The sequence below is a fragment of the Lepidochelys olivacea genome (genome assembly GCF_965140295.1).
Source record: "Lepidochelys olivacea isolate rLepOli2 genome assembly, chromosome: 11".
NCBI lineage: Eukaryota > Metazoa > Chordata > Testudines > Cheloniidae > Lepidochelys > Lepidochelys olivacea.
Window position 1 is genome coordinate 6504008 of NC_140421.1, and position 18390 is coordinate 6522397.

General features: G+C 40.0%; 1 protein-coding gene across 1 annotated transcript in view; it reads right to left on the reverse strand.

The window, feature by feature from the left end:
• Positions 1-18390, reverse strand: part of CNTNAP5 (contactin associated protein family member 5) — a 414335-nt gene that overhangs the window by 72999 nt on the left and 322946 nt on the right. The window contains exon 14 of the mRNA XM_084643956.1: positions 2660-2816. Within this exon, the coding sequence (XP_084500082.1) occupies positions 2660-2816 (157 nt within the window). The remainder of the gene's footprint in view (positions 1-2659; positions 2817-18390) is intronic.

Consider the following 18390-nt stretch of genomic DNA (forward strand, 5'->3'; position numbering starts at 1 on the left):
CTGTTTTTGCATACCAGGTTCACATTAGCTCTTTTGGCCACAGCATCACACTGGGAGCTCATGTTTAGCTAATTCTCCACCCCCTCAAATCTTTTTCAGATCACTGCTTCCCAGGATAGATTTCTCCCCTTCTCTAAGTATGGCCTACATTCTTTTTCCTTGATATATACATTTAGCCATATCAAAACACATATTTTTTGCTTGTGCCCAGTTTACCAAGTGATCCACATCACTCTGAATTGGTGACCTGTCCTCCTCCTTATTTGCCACTCCTCTAATTTTCGTTTCAGCTGAAAACTTTATCATTGGGTCAGTGGTGATTTTATGGTTTCTTCCAGATCATTTATAAAAATGTCAAATAGTGTTGAGGAACTGGTACCAATTTGAAGCTACTAATTATGGAATTCCTCCCTGTCCTCTTCTTTCTGGTGGCCAGAGTCTGCCACAGCTTATCTGTCTTCAGCCACGTAGAATATCACCATAGCCTCTAATGGTTATGAACTGCCAGGACTCCTGTCTCTCCCTCTCATTTCTTGGTGGCCAGCTCCATTCTTCTTTGACCCTGGGATACTGGTGTTTTCTGAGTCTGGCTCTCTAGGAACTCCTCAGCTTCTCCAATTTTCAGTAGCATCTCAAATTTGCCCCTCCAATCCAAGAAATTTTTCCTTCGGCACAGCCACCAACTTGTACGTCATGCATATGAAATCCCATCCATCATCAGGCCAAGAGAACATGGCACATCTGCTGCAGGTCAAGGAACACTGTTCCATCCCTGGGCATCTTGATATCACATATAGTGCTGTACCTGTAAGGAAAGCCTCTCACGCTCCCTCTCTCAACTCCCCTGTTTGCAGCTCTTGAGTTCCCCTAGCAAATTACTTTTTCTACCAGGTCTTCGCTGTTCAGCTCAGCTCCCTTCTGCCCCTCACCACTCGGGAGTGATTGGCCACTCAGAGACTTCAAACATCTGGGCTAATCAAAGCCCCAAGGACTGGAGCCAGGTAACCTTTAGCAAAGAACCCTGCTTACTGGGCCCCACAGCCCAGCTATTTAATCTGTATACAGAGAACTAACAGAAAAAAACCACTCAACCAAACAACCCACAGATGGACCAGATGCACCACTCACTAAGTCTCACTACCTCCAAAAAGTCTGCAGCTAATCTCTCTGATACTCCTCTGTTCACGGCTGTTGAGTTCACCTAGGAAGTGACTTTTTAAACCAAGTCATCCCTCCTTAGCTCAGCTTAGTCTTGTTATTAACTCTGTTATATTAATAATTATAGCCTTATGTTATAGCATACATTTTTGTGACACTAATATTTGGAATGAGAAGACAGGATATTCATTTTATTTTACAAATGATCTCTAATTGAAAACTAACTAAGACCAAGATTTTCAAAACTGACTAAGGACTTTGTGGTGCTCAATCTGAGACATCTAAGGGCCAGATTTTCAAAACGTGGGTGCTCCACTCTTTCTGAAAATCAGGCCCTTTTTAAGTGCTACAAGTTGGGCACCCAAAAAGCGAGGTCCTCGAAATAACTGGTGACGTTTGAATAGTTGGGTGTGTATCTTTATATTGCTAGCTCCATGCACTGTTTTATTGTGTCCTTTAATTTCTCCCAAATTAGGGTTTCCTAGAGGAAATGTAGATACTATTTTAAATATGATGACATATTATGATATATGGTATGTATTTTCTCTCCAATTTTTGTTGATGATCTATTAAGTCTTATAAATATTTTTTTTTAAATAAAGCAGAACAACTCACATCTGTGGATAATCCCTGTTTTCTGGTTTCATGTACATTTTTTATTGTGTTTCAGATGAAAGTCCTTGTGCTTTCAACAACCATGTCTGTCATTTCTAATCCTCTATAGAATATGAAATTAATTTGAAAATACTCAGACTGGCTCTCTGTCAGCAGCTAAGAGTCTTTAAAGTGAACAGAGGGTAAAAGGAAGAGTTTACATTCACATTTTTTTCCAGCATCAGGGAACATTCAGTGGACAGAGATTCAGTTTACATAGGGTTTTGAATATATACTTTATAGGTATAAACCCTCCTATAAGACCTAATCCAAAGTGCACTGAAATCAAAGGGGGTCTTTCCATCATATTCATTCGGCGTTGGATCAGGCAGACATAGAAGATCCAGGCACATATAGAAATTTAAATTATTTGCTTACAAACCCTTCTGGTAGACTATACTTCCTCTGCTTCTACCCTCACCTAAAAATTATTGTCTGAGGCCCAAACTCTTCCCTCAGTGACACTGAGGAGTCTAAATTCCTGAAGTCTCTATCAGGCAATCCTCTAACCAAAGTCAATGGAAATTTTGACCAAGTAAAAATGTCATGATTTAACCCACAGACTGCAACAGAGCTGCCCAAGTGTAACCTAAGGCAGAATGTTTTCTAACATGCTATTCACACTGGAAGACTGTGTCCGATAGAAGCCTTGTCTTTGTTTGACTGAAAAGCTGTGCTTTAAATAAGAGCAAATTCTATGCTAAATTCACTCCCCATTTAATTGCCCTGAAACAAATCAGTTTATACCTGGTATAAATTAGCACAGGATTCAGCTCCCCATCATCCTTTACTACCCCACCCCCATCTCTCCACACATACGATATATAAAATTTCTTAGCATAATTACCATTCTTCTTTATCAGCATCACAGTTGCAGAAATATCTCATATCCAGACAACTTTCTTCCAGTCCACAGGCACATTGCTGAACTCCAGGAAGAGATCCTCCCCAGTAAGGATGCTTTTCATTGGCACGACCAACCCACCAAACATATGGCATTCCATCTGGATGAGAGGAGGGGAAAAGATGACAGACCTGTGATGAGCACATTGCACTGGAAGTAAATGTGTTAAAGTGAAGCTGAGCACCATACAGAGTACACTAAGGGTGTGTCTACACAGCAAAAACTGTGCATAGACTAGCTGATAGTCTGGCTAGTGTAGGAAATAGCAGCAGTGAAGACAGCAAAGCACAAACTAGCAACCCAAGGATGTACCCAGGGTTCATGCCAAGCTTGTACTATCCACACTGAAGCCTGAGCTATGCTGTCTTCTCTGCTATCGTTACCCACACTAGCTGGTTCAAACTAGCTCAGGTAGGCTAAACTATGCAAAGCTTTTATTGTGTGGACATACCCTCAGATGCAAACTGCAAAGTTCACAAGAGGCAACTGCTAGACAAGTAGGTGTGGCTCTATTTCATCCTGTAGAGCACTTGGTAAGATAGCAATAATCATATGGGCTACACCTGTGCCTTTTAGTTTCCTGTGTTCCTTTTCTGTCTGTTCTAGTGGGTACTGAGCAGAGAGAGAGAGAGAGAGAGGGAGGAAATGGACATTTTAAGATCATGCTTATAGCTTGGAGAGAAAGATGGAGGGACTACCTATCTAGTTAGCTTATGTTCTCCTTCCAATTATATCTCAGACGCTGGGGATGTTCCAGTTGCAAATAACTCCTACAAGTGCTTCTCTTGCTTCTCTGAGCCACCACTGTGATAGGGTAATATAGTTCATGGCATCAGAGTTTGATCTATTCACTGGAGGAGACAGGAAATAATTTCCCCACCCTGTACAGCATTCTACAACTGTATTGAAGCACTAGGTATTCACTATCACCAATACCAATTATCTTATCCAGGATATGGCAAATCCTCTTTTTAGACCGCCATTTTTCTCTATGAATCACAAATATCGTTATTGTTACTCAAGGGGCCTCCTGGTTTGCAAGTCTCCAAGAAATGGACTCAAAATTCCCATGGACTGTAAAATGGGAGCAGGGCCAGGCTTTTTATTATATATGCTCTGAGGGGAAAATTCACCATACAAAGCCCCCTGGAACACTTTAAAAGATCTTCTATGGTGAAGTGAATTTCACCCTATGTGATTATCTTTTACCCATGGGAGCGCAAAACTCTGTGTGCTCTGAATATAACCAAGATTATTTACATTTTAAATGCATAATATGTTATACAGTACATCAAATATTAGGCATTAATCAACAGAGGCAGTAACCACATTGCAGACATCCTGAAATCAATGGATTAATAATTTCCTAAAATTAAATTTTGTCTTCCTGGACGGTCAACTTGTTATCAATTTTGTAATCCCTAAATCAAGGCATTTAATCCATTACAAAAAAGGTACATACATCAATTTTGCTAAATTTTGCTCCAGGTGTTTTGATCTTAGAAGCTTGGAAAAAATAAACAAAACTGCAGTAATAATATGGAACAATATTGGTCTATACAGCTCTTTCACTGAAAATATTAGCAAGGACTATTCCTAATTATGCAAGGCAAGAAACTCTAGAATGTGAAACATGATCAAGGTTAATAATGAGCGTTAGGGCCTAGTTAAGTTGAGTTTAAGATGAACTCAGCACAGCTGAGCTCATACATCTTTTCTCTTTAACCTTAGAATAGTGTAATGTAAATACTTGGAAAAAAATATAAAACTAACAAAACAACACTGTTCTCATGACACCAGCAATTAGGACCCGTGGACTTTGACCAATGCCCACTGGTGCTCATTATAGAAAAGAAAGTGCAAGATGGTTTATGGATGCAGCCTACTAAAATGTGTTTACACAATTTAGGTCTTACCATATATTATTATCAACATGCTTCATTTTTGATCTTGGATTTTTGTTGTTGTTGCTTTTCAGCAAGAATCTAGATAATAACTAAACTATGTTACAAAAGTGAATCATTACGATAGGTGAAAGAGGTCCACCATCACTGTACTGGGCAATTACTTGATAAACCTTGGAATGAGAATGCTTGCCGAGTAAGAGGATAATTTGACTGGCAACTGAAACAGACATTATATAGAAATAGTTCATCTAATTAAAAAAAAATTGCTCATTCTGGAAAAAAATCTATTTAAATAAACTAAAACCTCTGAGCTAACAGCAAATAGTAGTGTGCATAAATCAAAATCAATCTGGGTTTTAATGCTTGCTTGCCAGGGTCATTAAACTGAAGCATAACATACTGATGAAGAGCCATCCCTGGGTAGTAAGAATGAACATTTTTATTATGTTTTCTTCATGTTCTAGTACATGTATTTTATTGAACTAAACCAAACAACCAACCAAATTATGATATAGATGCTGAAAGTGGAAGCAACACCATAATAAATTGGTTAGTCTCTAAGGTGCCACAAGTCCTCCTTTTCTTTTTACCATCGCTTGAGTAATTTAAAACTAGACCAAATAAAGCGCCTATTGTGTGGAATAGTCTTGCATTAGCAGGGGAATGGACTATATATATATATCTTTTCTAGGTTTCTCTTTATAATGCCCAATTCTGCCACCCTTTCTCAAGATCAGTAGCAACTTACTTCCTGAGTAGTCCCACGGAAATCAATTGCAATGCCAGGGAAAATGAGACCCGTTCAATTCTAGGCCCTGATTCAGCAGAACACTTTAGCATGTGCTTAATTTTAAACATGTGAGTAATCATCTCAGCAAAGTACTTAAACATGTGCTTAAATTCCATGTAAGTGATTTACTGAATCAGGGTCCTAGACACTCCAGGAATACAAATAATTAGTAATAATAATGAGATGTCTCTCTGATCTTAGGTTTCAGAGTAGCAGCCGTGTTAGTGTCTATCTGCAAAAAGAAAAGGAGTACTTGTGGCACCTTAGAGATGAACAAATTTATTTGAGCATAAGCTTTCGTGAGCTACAGCTCACTTCAGCTCACGAAAGCTTATGCTCAAATAAATTTGTTCGTCTCTAAGGTGCCTCAAGTCCTCCTGTTCTTTTCTCTGATCTTAGTTACATCAGTTTCATGCCATTCCACAGTACCCTCATTCAGAGCTTATGTAGTCACGGTGGTGTAGATCTGGAGAAAATAGTGCAACTGAGATCAGAATTTGGCCAGGAGATGTCAAGCTTCATTCTTGAATGTCAATAGCAATAGATTGTCATTAGTTACATAGTCTTCACTTCTTCACTATTCATTGTATAACAACAAAACCTTCCCCCAAATGAACTAAATTCCTCGTTGCTGTAAAACCTCTGAGGTCAATGGCGTTATCCCAGGGATGATTTTGGTCCCACAGGCCAATGAGGACCTTACTGAGTTGGAAAGCCAGTTTAAATTTCCCTGAATAAACGACCACTCATTGTAAAGTATTGTCATTCAATACTTCAGTTATTTATGTTGTCCAGAATAGAAGACAAAAGCCTATTGTACAAATAGATGCATTCCATTCAGTACATTTTTCCTCTAGTCATAACAGACGAAAAGTTAACTCATAATGGACCATTAGGGTTTTTGTTATTGTTAATGCTAGTGCTCTGAAGGGGAAACAGAGCAACTGGAGAGAGGCAATAAATGTTAAATACAACATCCCAAAACACGGATAGAAGAGCTGGCGATTTAATTTCCTACAGTACGTTTCTTCACAAGCTGCATAAGCCCCCTTTTTGTGTGGTTAAACAAATCCTCTAGAAGACAAAGATATTACATTTCCAGCGAAGCAGTGGCAGTGTGTGTTTTTACTATGCAGGAGCCTCAACAAACTAATTTACACTCCTATTTTTACCCACACCAGCAAACATTCTTACAAAGGTGCAAAACATTCTCTACTTGAATGCCAAAAATGAATTTAAATCAACAGGTGGCACTGAATAAAGGAATTGATTTTAGAGGCTGTTTTATAATAAACCAAATGCTTGCTTGTTATGGGTGCAGACACACCCAACCTATGCAAAAATGTAACAGATGAAAATTTGCACAATAGTGGAATTCAGTGATGTGGGGATCAGTCCTGCTTCTTCCTGCCAGGCACTGAACATGATTCACTCACACTGCACACCCACCCTGCAGCAGATGCACAGCACCTTGTAACACCTGGCCTATGCTGCTTAAGAAGATCACTCAAGTGTTGTCTACTGCGTTCTCCATTTCAGGTCTATTTTATCACAAGCCTCTATAGAAAAGATCCCATTGTCTAGCAGTCTGGAGGGTGCAGGCCACCAAAGGTATGTTTACACTGCAATTAGACATTCATGGCTGGCCCATGCCAACTGACTTGAATTAAGGAGCTGTTTAACTTTGGTGTAGATGTTCGTGCTCAGGCTGGGACCCTCCCCCTGAGCCTTGCGAGCCTCAGTCAGCTGCCAATGGCCAGCTGCGGATTTTTAACTGCAGTGTAGACATACCCCAAAAGGCCATTAGGGGCACTCCAGCAATGGAGAAGTGCTTCATTGTAGTTCCCTCTAAACATAAATGGCAGGAGGTTGGAGGCATAGAAAGAAGATCAATTAACTATTACCCAAAATCCGGATTTAGGGGGCACTTCTGGAAGGTAATAATGGTCATACAGGTGTCCCATGCCCTACAGATAGTTTATGGGAAAGTTTTTCATACTCTTAAAACCCATAGAGTTCCCTGTTCTCCTCAGTTTACTCAATACTTTGCCTAAGGACCAGTATGTAGCCAGATATGCATGTGAGATATTTTTAAAACCATTTTTTATGGGTTTGGGGTGAATGTTCAGGCATTTTCAGTGACAGCATTCCAAACATTCACCTGTCCAATTTGTGAGTGCACAGAAACCAAATGTGCAAATAGGCACACAAACTGATGTTTGCTCACTCAATTTCCTTTTGAGAGTTGTACTAGTTGATTTTTTTTTCCTGGCCCATTGAGTTTTTAGGCCTTTTTGTGATATTAAATAATACAAACATTTCTCTTGTAAATACACTTACTGCATGTAGTCATTCAGAAGGCTACGTTCCAAACAGTTTTCAGAGTAACAGCGTGTTAGTCTGTATTCGCAAAAAGAAAAGGAGTACTTGTGGCACCTTAGAGACTAACCAATTTATTTGAGCATGAGCTTTCGAAAGGTGCCACAAGTACTCCTTTTCTTTTTGTTCCAAACAGTGTTGTTTCATAAGGCTTTAGGATGAAATTATTACACAGAAATAAATCCACGGTGACTCTGTGGAGCACTGGAGCTGAGAGCAGAACCTTACCATTAGCATTTAGGATTGCATTTTTAGAGTTAAACTGGAGCCATATACCTATAATAATATTGTATTTAGAGTATTTGTCAAGATCTGTTTGCATCATTTCCCAGAGAGCCTTTTGTTGCTATTACAAGCAGAGTCTAATGATGGAAACGCAATAAGATAAATTGAATCCCACATTAAGCTCCTATGCTGTTCAAACCTATTTTCTGACTTCAATGATCATACACCACTAATACAGGCAGGCTTCTAGGATTTCAGAATCAATAGGAATAAGTCAATTAAAGATCTTTTCCACAGACACAGAAAGTTAATGTATTGTTAGTTGTCTGTTGAAATATTGGGACCATGTTACACTGAAATAATTTTGTTCAGGCATTTTCATGTTCATCATTTTCTTAGAAAGAATCAAACCATGGTAAAGAGGCAACTAACTGAATTCAATATAATGGTTTTATTTTTTCATACAACACAATGACCCCAAACAAGCAGAATATCTTAAATCTGCTATTTTCTCTTACTTTAATAGAAAGATCCACATATGAAAAGAGCCACTTAAAATTGATCTCAGAATTGGAAAAGCAATCAAAGGCAATTCTGAGCTAGAATACAGAGAGAACCATCTAAAACATATGTCTGTACTAACCATTTTAAACACACAATATCCATACCTAGAAATGGCTCGCTGGAAACCCCAAATGTTACACTGAACAGGAAGCACTGAGACAGACAGATATTGACACTTAGACAGTTGCTATTTAAAATATACAACCATGGTAATCCCAATTCTGTTGTAGCCCAGTGAAACCTGGGTGCCAACGAAGGCTGAAAGCAGTAGATTGATGTTTTTGATTGTCATTTTCATCAGCTGATCCATATTAAGTGAAAGAACAAGATCAGCAATGAGGATAGTATTTGTAGCTGAACCTAGCAACTGCCTCCATCAGCACTGGTTTGCTCTTGGCAGCTTTCCTGGTATTTACATATTATTAGGATGGAAGACACACAAATTACAAAGTGCGTTTGCCAAGGAATGCTGCTATATGGCTGATAATCACATGATTGCAAAAGTTTCAGTGACCTAACAAGATTGCCAGTGATGGACATAGACTAAATGTCCAACCAGACTGTCTTAAGGACCTGACTAGAGATCAACTCAGGTGATGCTTGATCTGTGAGGAGACCACATATCTTTAGGATTTGCCTTGATGATGATTTTTAAACATATGTGGTAGCATTGCCCTGGAGTCCAGAGGCCAAATTCTGTTCTTAATTAAAACAGTGTTACAGAGCAGCTCAAAAAGCATGAAACAACTTTGCAAATAGCTTGGAAATTTCAAAGTTCTTTCAGTTTCACAAAGTTTGGGGTGGACCAATTTTCTGCTAAATTTTCCATGTTAGTTCTCTACCTAACTTTTTTTAAAGTCAAAATAGTTGTTGAAATTTCTCATTTATCAAAAAACCCACTTTCAGTAAGAAAAATAAATATTTGTGGTAAATGAAAAAAATTAAAACAATTTTAGTAAAAATTACAGCAAAAATTGGGAAAATGTCATGGAAAACAGAAAGTTTCTGTAACATTTAGAGTTTGTTGTGAAAAATGTTGTGTTTTTAAAAAGGGTCATTTTTTTCAATGAAAAATTCAACCAGCACTACAGTGTTAACTAAGCATACTCTATGTTGGTTTAAATGACAGCTCAGATATTTTGGGGAACAACTAATGACACAAAGGAATATGATTTTAGTCTTTTCCATATTAGCCATTATGTGCCTTCCTGTATTTGAGAATCCGCAATAGTTGAACTGTCTGTGCTTCTTGCTTCCTACTACCATACTCAGTTCCTCAGCTGGAGTAAACTGGCATCGTTTCTCTGATGTGAGAGTCAATATAGCTCTACACCTGAGAATCTATCAGGTCCTATTTCCTCACCAAATGATTGATTTGGTAAAGCCTGGGATATTTTTCTCTTGTAAAAAGGTACTAACATGAAACAAACAAACAAATAAAAATAAAAGCGAACATGGCTCCCTTTAACAAAATGTGTTGATTCTAATAAACAAGCAGCTAATCCATCCAGCTGGTTTTCCTTTATACTATGCTGGTTTCACATGAAACATGCTTTAATGCTTGTTTCTTTCATTTTTTCCCCAACATACTAGTAGTGACTGTCTTTTGGTCACTCTCTTCTTTCAAAATCTCTCATTGTGCTCCTTCACAGCAATTGTATAATTATGTTCCATTGTCTCTATTTGTCTCTCAAAAATAACACACATACATCACTGCCCTAGTTATTAGAGATGATGAGTAATGACCTCATTGGGAGTTGTAGGAGCTCAACAGCTCAGTAAATCAGGCAACATAATATATCATACAAAGATCCTGCTAGTGAATAGTTTGTGGTGCCCAATAAATTCAATTTCAGTAAAGACCAGATTTTGGCACCTGTACTCACAAATGCTCCTATTAATTTAAATGGAATTGCTCCCGGAGAAAAATACTATTCTGTGTAATGGTGGCAGAATCTGACCCTAATTTTATAATTCTTTTGTTACTAAGAGAGTAGTTTAAAAAAAATGGAAGGCATTAGTTTGCTAACAGCTTCTTTATAATTATTGTGGTAACCCTGCCACATACAGTCCCATGTTGGAATAATTTTGTTTGTTTGCTAAAGAAAAACAGCATTAATGTTTGTTTGTGTATTTATCTCTTCAGCAGAGAAACTGCATCTCCCTCCAGATTAGCAAGTATCATAAAATGCTCTGTTCTTACTGTAGTAGATGTTAACATGCCATTACCCCAGAAGAGAGCGGCCAGAACAATGATAAATAACCACAGGACCTTTGCTTCTTTTAAGTTTGCTGGCAGCCCAATAAGTACAACTGATAAGTAGCAGGCGGCAATAAGAGATGTGATGTGTTACCTACTGTACTATCATGAAGGACAATTTCACAATAATGCTAGAGATGTACTGCAACCAAAATCCCAGATCTGAACCAACGTGAATGATAGGGAAGGTGAAATCTATATCCAGAACTAAGTTTTGTGTCTGAACAACATTTCTATAGCAGGCCAAATCCAAAACTTTGGATATGAATTCTGCATCTAGGTCCATTCTCGATAATATCTTGCATTTTTACAGAACATTAAATCCTGCTTCATAAACTACTGACACAGCAAGTCCCATTGACTTCATACAACAAATTATCCATCATACATTGCAGATGAGGATGATAGCACTGACTATTATGAAGGTTGCCCAATATTTCCCATTATAAGAACCTGTTTTCAGTTGCTTATAACTTTTCCAAACTTTAACTTTTGGACTGAAATATTCCATGTCAGGTGTCTGCCTGAGTATTTTGGGAAACTCTCAGCCAAAACGGTACAGCTATTTTCAAGACCAACACTACGGATAAATACGTTGTTTTGCAATGCTAAAAAAATTCTGCTCACCATGTTTTGAGAAGCAGTACCCCATGCTTTGGAGCAGAGACTTGGAGTTTGTCAAGGGGTGGTCCCTTCTATAATGATAGTACCTTTTGTTTTTCTTGTGAAAATCTGCCTAAATATATTTTCATATGCCCAATAGAGACTTGGAGCTTAGTAGCTAAAATTGTAGATGGTTCCATGTACACTGAGCGTGCTCCATTCCCTTGCAGCCCTTCCGGACTAGGGTAGGGACAGGCAACACGACAGAGCAGGGAAGCCTGTCTCTTCTCTGCTGTCTATGCAGCACCCCTCCTCTGCAACTGGAGCCCAGGCAGCATGGATGAGAACACCATCTGACTTGAATGCAGAGGGGCCACGGGGTGGGGGGAAGGGAGGGAAAAGAGGAGATTGGGCCACGAGGCCTGGTGAGACTGGAACTGAATGAGGGGAGAGGAGACAAAAATTGTGATGGCAAGTTGGAGGGAGACTGTGACCCGTTGGGCAAGGAGGCTGGAAGCCAAGGAAAGAGAGTGTGTCTGGCTGGGCAAAGAGTCTGGGCTGAGAGCCGAGGTGGGAGACGAGGAGAGGTTGGAACCGCTTGGGGAAAGAGACAGGAAGACTAGGACTGAGAGATGTGGGGGAGGGGAGGCAGGGACTGGTTGGCAAAGACTGGGTCAGTGACCTCGAGAGAACACATCCCTCCAGAACCTGGAAGCCTCACCATGCCTGTTCTGTCCATGAAACCCACTAGCAAAATGTAAGTCTCAGTGCTGGCCCACAAAGAGGTTTACAACCTACTGTTGCCATCAGTTACTCAAGTAGCTCAAATGACAGAGGTCTGTGTGGTGGATCAATGGGTTCCATCCCTGCTGATGACTCACTGTGTGTGTGTCAATATGATATAACATGATAGAATTTCCGTGTTTTCAGTGTGATTTTTTTTAAAACCAAGAAATCTCTCTCTCTCACACACACACACTCACACACACAACTATGTTAAAAGAACACTAAGGTTGCAAAGTCATGCAGTCAAAAGTTGCACAGTAGCCTTAATCCTGGATTTTTTAAACTTCTAATGCCCCTCTGCCTGTTGTATTTATATGTCATGATATGGTCTTTAATCACAAGATCACACTGGATTTTTCCACAGGTTCCCTTCCTCATCCAGTGCATAGGATGGATCTGTTTTGGGGATGAATCATGGTTGCAGAGTGAAGGAGGCTGTTATCTATAGAAGCCCTGCCTTGTGTTTTGCAGATGTTGGAAGGTGTGAAACCTTGAAGGCAAGGTTTCAAAGATCCATAGATCCCAAGGCTAGAAGGGACCAATGAAATCTACTTCCGGTAATATGTGGGCCACAGAACTTCCTCAAAATAATTCTTAGAGCATATCTTTTGGAAAAACATCCAATCTTGATTTAAATTGTTCGAATGGTTAATTACTCTCTCATAAAAAATTATGCCTTATTTCCACTCTGAATTTATCTAACTTCAACTTCCAGCCACTGGATCATGTTATAACATTCTCTGTTAGAATGAAGAACCCATTATCAATTATTTGCTTCCCATGTAGGTACTTATAGACTATGATCAGGTCACCCCTAAACCTTCTCTTTGTTAAATTAAATAGATCGTTTCTAATCCTTTTATCATGCTTGGGGCTCTTCTCTGAACCCTCTCCAATTTATCAACATCCTTCTTGAATTATGGGCAGCAGAACAGGACACAGTGTTACAGCAGGAGTCATACCAGTGCCCAATACAGGGCTAAAATAACCTTTCTGCTCCTACTAGAGATTCCCCTGTTTATGTGTTCCAGGATCTTGTTGGCTCTTTTGGTCATTGTGTCACACTGCAATTCTTGTTCAGCTGATTATTCATCACAACCCCCAAATCTCTTTTCAAAGTCAGTACTTCCTGGGATAGAATCCTCCATTCTATAAGTGTGGCCAACATTCTTTCTTCCAGATGTATCCATTTACATTTAGCTATATTAAAACACATACTGTTTGCTTACACTCAGTTTACCAAGTGATCTAAGTCACTCTGTATCAGTGACCTATCCTCTTCAGTATTTACCATTCCCCCAATATTTACAGCATCTGCAAAGTTTATCAGTGACGATTTTGTGTGTTCTTCTAGGTCATTGATAAAGATATTAAATAGTGTAAGGCTGAGAACTGATCCCTGGAGGACCAACCTGGAAACAGACTTACAAGATGAAGATTCCCTGTTTACAGTTACATTTTGAGGCCTATCAGGTAGCCAGTTTTTTATCCATCCAATATGTGCCATATTAATTTTATATTGTTCTAGTCTTTTTAATCAAAATGTTGTGTGGTACCAAGTCAAATGCCTTAAAGAAGGCTAAGTGTATTATGTCAACATTATTGCCTTTATCAACCCAATTTGTAATCTCATCCAAAAAATATAACAAGTTAGTTTGACAGGATCTATCTTCCATAAAACCATAGGTTTCAGAGTAGCAGCCGTGTTAGTCTGTATTTGCAAAAAGAAAAGGAGGACTTGTGGCACCTTAGAGACTAACAAATTTATTTGAGCATAAGCTTTCGTGAGCTACAGCTCACTTCATCGTATGAAGCTCACGAAAGCTTATGCTCAAATAAATTTGTTAGTCTCTAAGGTGCCACAAGTCCTCCTTTTCTTTTTGCATAAAACCAGAGTGATTTGTATTAATTACATTACCCTCCTTTAGCTGCCTGTTTTGTTCTGTACACGGTCTGACTAATATATGTTCAGTACTGCTCAACTAATATATAAACGACAGCTATAGACGGTGTAATTTGAGTAGGACATGAACAATCACATTCCTATTCTTGCCATGGGATCTTTGATGACCACAAGAGATTAGAATCTTGGGTTTATATCTCACAGTAAAACCAGCAACTCTAGAAGAACGGCGCACCCTATTGAAATTCTAGCGCATTGTTTTGGAGGGAAGAGTGACACTTTCTTGAACACCAACACTTCCTGCAGCACCTGGGCTTTCCCTGGAGTTCTTCTATAAAACTAAAGATCCAGCTTAAACCGTCTAACAATAGGATTTTGAAAGCAAATGGCAGCCTTACTAGATTTTAATTCTGAAATGAAAGAAATGTATACTAGTGATTAGCTCTCCTCTAGCAGAGATCACCCCTGGGGGCATTCCTTGATGGTCTCCCACTGATCTGCTTTGGTTTCTGAGATCACAGCTTGAGGTGGTCTAGCTGCTCCATTGTTTGGAACAATTAATACTGGACTGGGCAAGGCACTGGATAATATACAGTGAGAACCTATTCTACACTAGCTCTGGTAGAGACTACATGATCTAACACTAGATCTTCTTTCTGCTTCTACTCTGACCAGCAACTGGGTAAAAATGGAACTATTTTACTCAACAGATCTGCTCCTTGTGTGTATTTGCAGTCCTATCCTCTGATAGCTAATGAAAAAAGTATGGTTTTACTTCTTCTTCTTCCTGTTACCCCTGCAGAGCCAACACAGCTCTGGAAGAGGGAGCTGGAGTTTCTTCTGGCTTGGGCATTGCAGGAAGAACTATTAACTCTACTCTAGCGCATGCTTGAAGACAATGTCTTTTGCACAGGGGTAACTGAGGGTGGAATGTGGCATGCACACTCTTTATTATTAATGTTGGTTTATGAGCCAGCAAGAACATACCTTGACTTTCAGTTCCCAGGTTGATTTTGCTGGGCTAGCAGTTGGAAAACAACATCTATTTACTGAGCAAATTTGCCCAGGAAATCATTGAGACAATGTCATTTCTACAGAGTCTCTTTTCAGAGTAAAATCACAGTTTAATTTCTATAAATGGATTATAACCAGCGACTCTCATGGCAATGATTACATTTCAAATGGGGCAAAGATATCCTGGATAAATGTACTGTATTGCTGAACTGGTATAAGAAGAATAAATGCACACATTAATGGCAGTACATAAATTACATATATAAATGAGACAGGGTGGGTGACTCACACAGCTACAACAACACGGCAAACTGCATATACAAAATACATTTGAACCTGGTGTGAAAGTGATGCAGATGACGGCTCTCACCAGGGCCAGAGTGGGCTAATATATTTTAAGCAGAAATCCCACAGTGAAATAAACAAGTTCTGGCAAAAACTTGATGGTCTGACCCATACTTACTATTGGCATGATGTCAAGACCTGGGGCAGGATCCTTTGGGAAACAAGATGTGGAAATGGAATGTCACCAGATATAGTAATTGGTGCAAGAGATCAGCTTTCAGTTTGAGGGAAATCTGTTATTTTTCTTCATAAAAACTTCACAAAATATAATCAGATCTAAAAATCCATTTTAGTTATGTATTTGGATTTATTCAAAACATTTAAAAGTGCCGCTCTCGGACTGTAAATGCTTTTGCTTGAACCACAAGGCTAGCATTGCAGACAAAAATCAATGGTCTCCCTGCAGCCAAGAAGGGGATGGAGGGTCACTCCAGGCACATATCCCAATCCTTCAGGCACCCATCTCAGTGCTCAGCTCACACCTCCCAACCCAAAAGCCAGGGGAAATAAATGAGCTTTGCAGCATGCCCTGAAGGTGAACAGATTTGAATCATTTTGTGACAAGGGTGGGAGAATGAATTCCAAATTTCAGGAGTCCTTGCAGAGAATGCCCTGAACTCTGGAATTCACTCTCCCCACTTGGTCTGGTTTTGACCACAACTATCCTGGAGGCTGATTAGCGAATAACAAATTAGGATCATTCCATAAGGCAAGATTATGACTGCTGACCAACCGCCCGGGGTAGTGCGGGATGGCACATAGCCCCAGCAAAAGCTTTGGAAGGCTGTATGGATCCGGCATGCACAATGCATCTGGGATTGCCTGAGAGAGAGGTGCACAGGCTAGGGTAACTGCAGCTATAACTCTGAAAGGGTAGGTGAGTTTTGTGCTCTCCCAAAGCACTTCCATGGCCCTGTCCTTTTCCTACCTTCCCTGTGCCATCCGGAAAGGCAAGTGCAGGAGTCCTTGCTCTCTTGGAGTAATCTAGGTGAACCAGGAACTAAAGCCTGGGAATTATGACTAACTCCTGCACAACAGCAAAAAGCGGATAGGGTTGGAAAGACACAGAGAGAAGGTTTTGGTGCCCCCTCTTGCTTGTTGGGTTCCTGTATGGGGCTGCTCACAATCTAGCCAATAAGGTGCCCATATTGGAAAGCTACAGTAGATACATTTCTGGGACACTGACGGGAGCTCTCCAAATGTATTAGATTCAGAAGAACCAGGAATATAACTGAACATGACAATGACGATGCTGTCTGAAATTTCCTCAATGTAATATGAGGTTTGGCTCACCACTGATGCCACACTGTGCTCTGTGCAGAGACAGGGCTGCGTGCAAAGCTGTCTTTAAGCTGTCTTTACTTTCCCCTGGGGGCCACCAGCTGCTAGCTAGTAACTAGCACAACTGGGCAGCCTGAAGGTTGCTTTATCCTTCACTAGCTGGCAGTGGACCCTGGGGACCATTATGGCAGCAGGGGATCAACAATGCACAGAGACTCCTTGGCCACTCCCCCTATTCCCTGTCACATTCCCCATGCAGGAAGAATTTCCAGGGACCATTTACATGGGATTTATGGTCACTCTGCACCGCTAGAACATGCTAATCTTCTGGAACAGACCAAACTGTTTGGGCAAAGTAGGCACAACACCCATCTGGAGGTAAACATTTAGCTGGAGACTGAGTCACCTAGCTAGGTACAAGCTTCCCTTCACATACCTAATACAACCACATTTTACCAGTCACCAGAAGCATTAATCCTGCTAATTGAATTTCTTTATAGTCTAAAGTGTTAAAATACATTAAAGGGCAACTATAAATAAATAATTGTTGATTCAATACTGATGTCAACTGCTGAGCCATTCTGCCTCCATGCATGTTACAATTAAGGTCAGTAGTTAATGTTGTAAGTAGTGAAAGAGGGAACTAGGCTCCATTAAACAAATGCAGTCAATTTCAACTTAAGGAGACACAGAAACTAGAGCTCAGTATTGGCTTGGCTGTCCTATGCTCAGAGTGTAATTAGATCTCCCTTGGTCTAAGCAACCGGGGCACCATTTGTCATCGAAAGGAACACAGGAACACGGTGCGATTGGGCAGTTTAGAAAAATGCAGCTCTAGCAGAACATATGGAGAAGCAACTCCATGAAATGAACTGGCTGTAAGCCAGCATGTAAGGCGGGAGATGGGACCAAGAGACTATACATGAGAAAATTCATAGAACACTCTATTAAAAAACCTCTCATTGATACATCCTGGCCAGTTTTAAAGGTCAGGGTGACAATAATCTGTCTTCTTTAGGGAGCATCTTAATCAACTCTGAACTTTTTTTTTAACCTAGTGAATGACTCTTCCAGCTTTCTAATGTGTTCTTTCTTAATTTTTTTTTTTACCATGTAATTGGTCTTGAGATCCTACATCTACTGTGATGAAAAGAAGAATGTGTGTATATGTGTACTGGTGCTCTGTACTGGATGGAATGGGAACTGCTCAGCTGTGTGTCATAAGTCCTACACTGCTCACCAAGGTTCTCATTTCACTCATGTAGGTAAGGGCCTGTCCTTCAGGAACAGGATTGGAGAATCTGAGTTCTACCTCCTCTGTTGCCATGAAGTTTGGAACGAGCATGGTGTGCAATGCAGTGACAACCACGGAGCCCTACATGAGCATGGAGCTGTTACTATATCATATATCTGCACACTGAAGCAAGATTCTTCCACCCTTACTCACATGGACGAGTACTTTATGCCATGTGTAGTCTCACCAAGAGGAATGTGCTCAGCTGTGACTTGGACTATGCACCTACATTATGGGGATTGAGTAGCATCACCCCTTTACAACTCGGTGCCTATTACTCCTCCCCCGGAGCAGGATGTTGGTGGAGCCTGGGTACCCCTCAA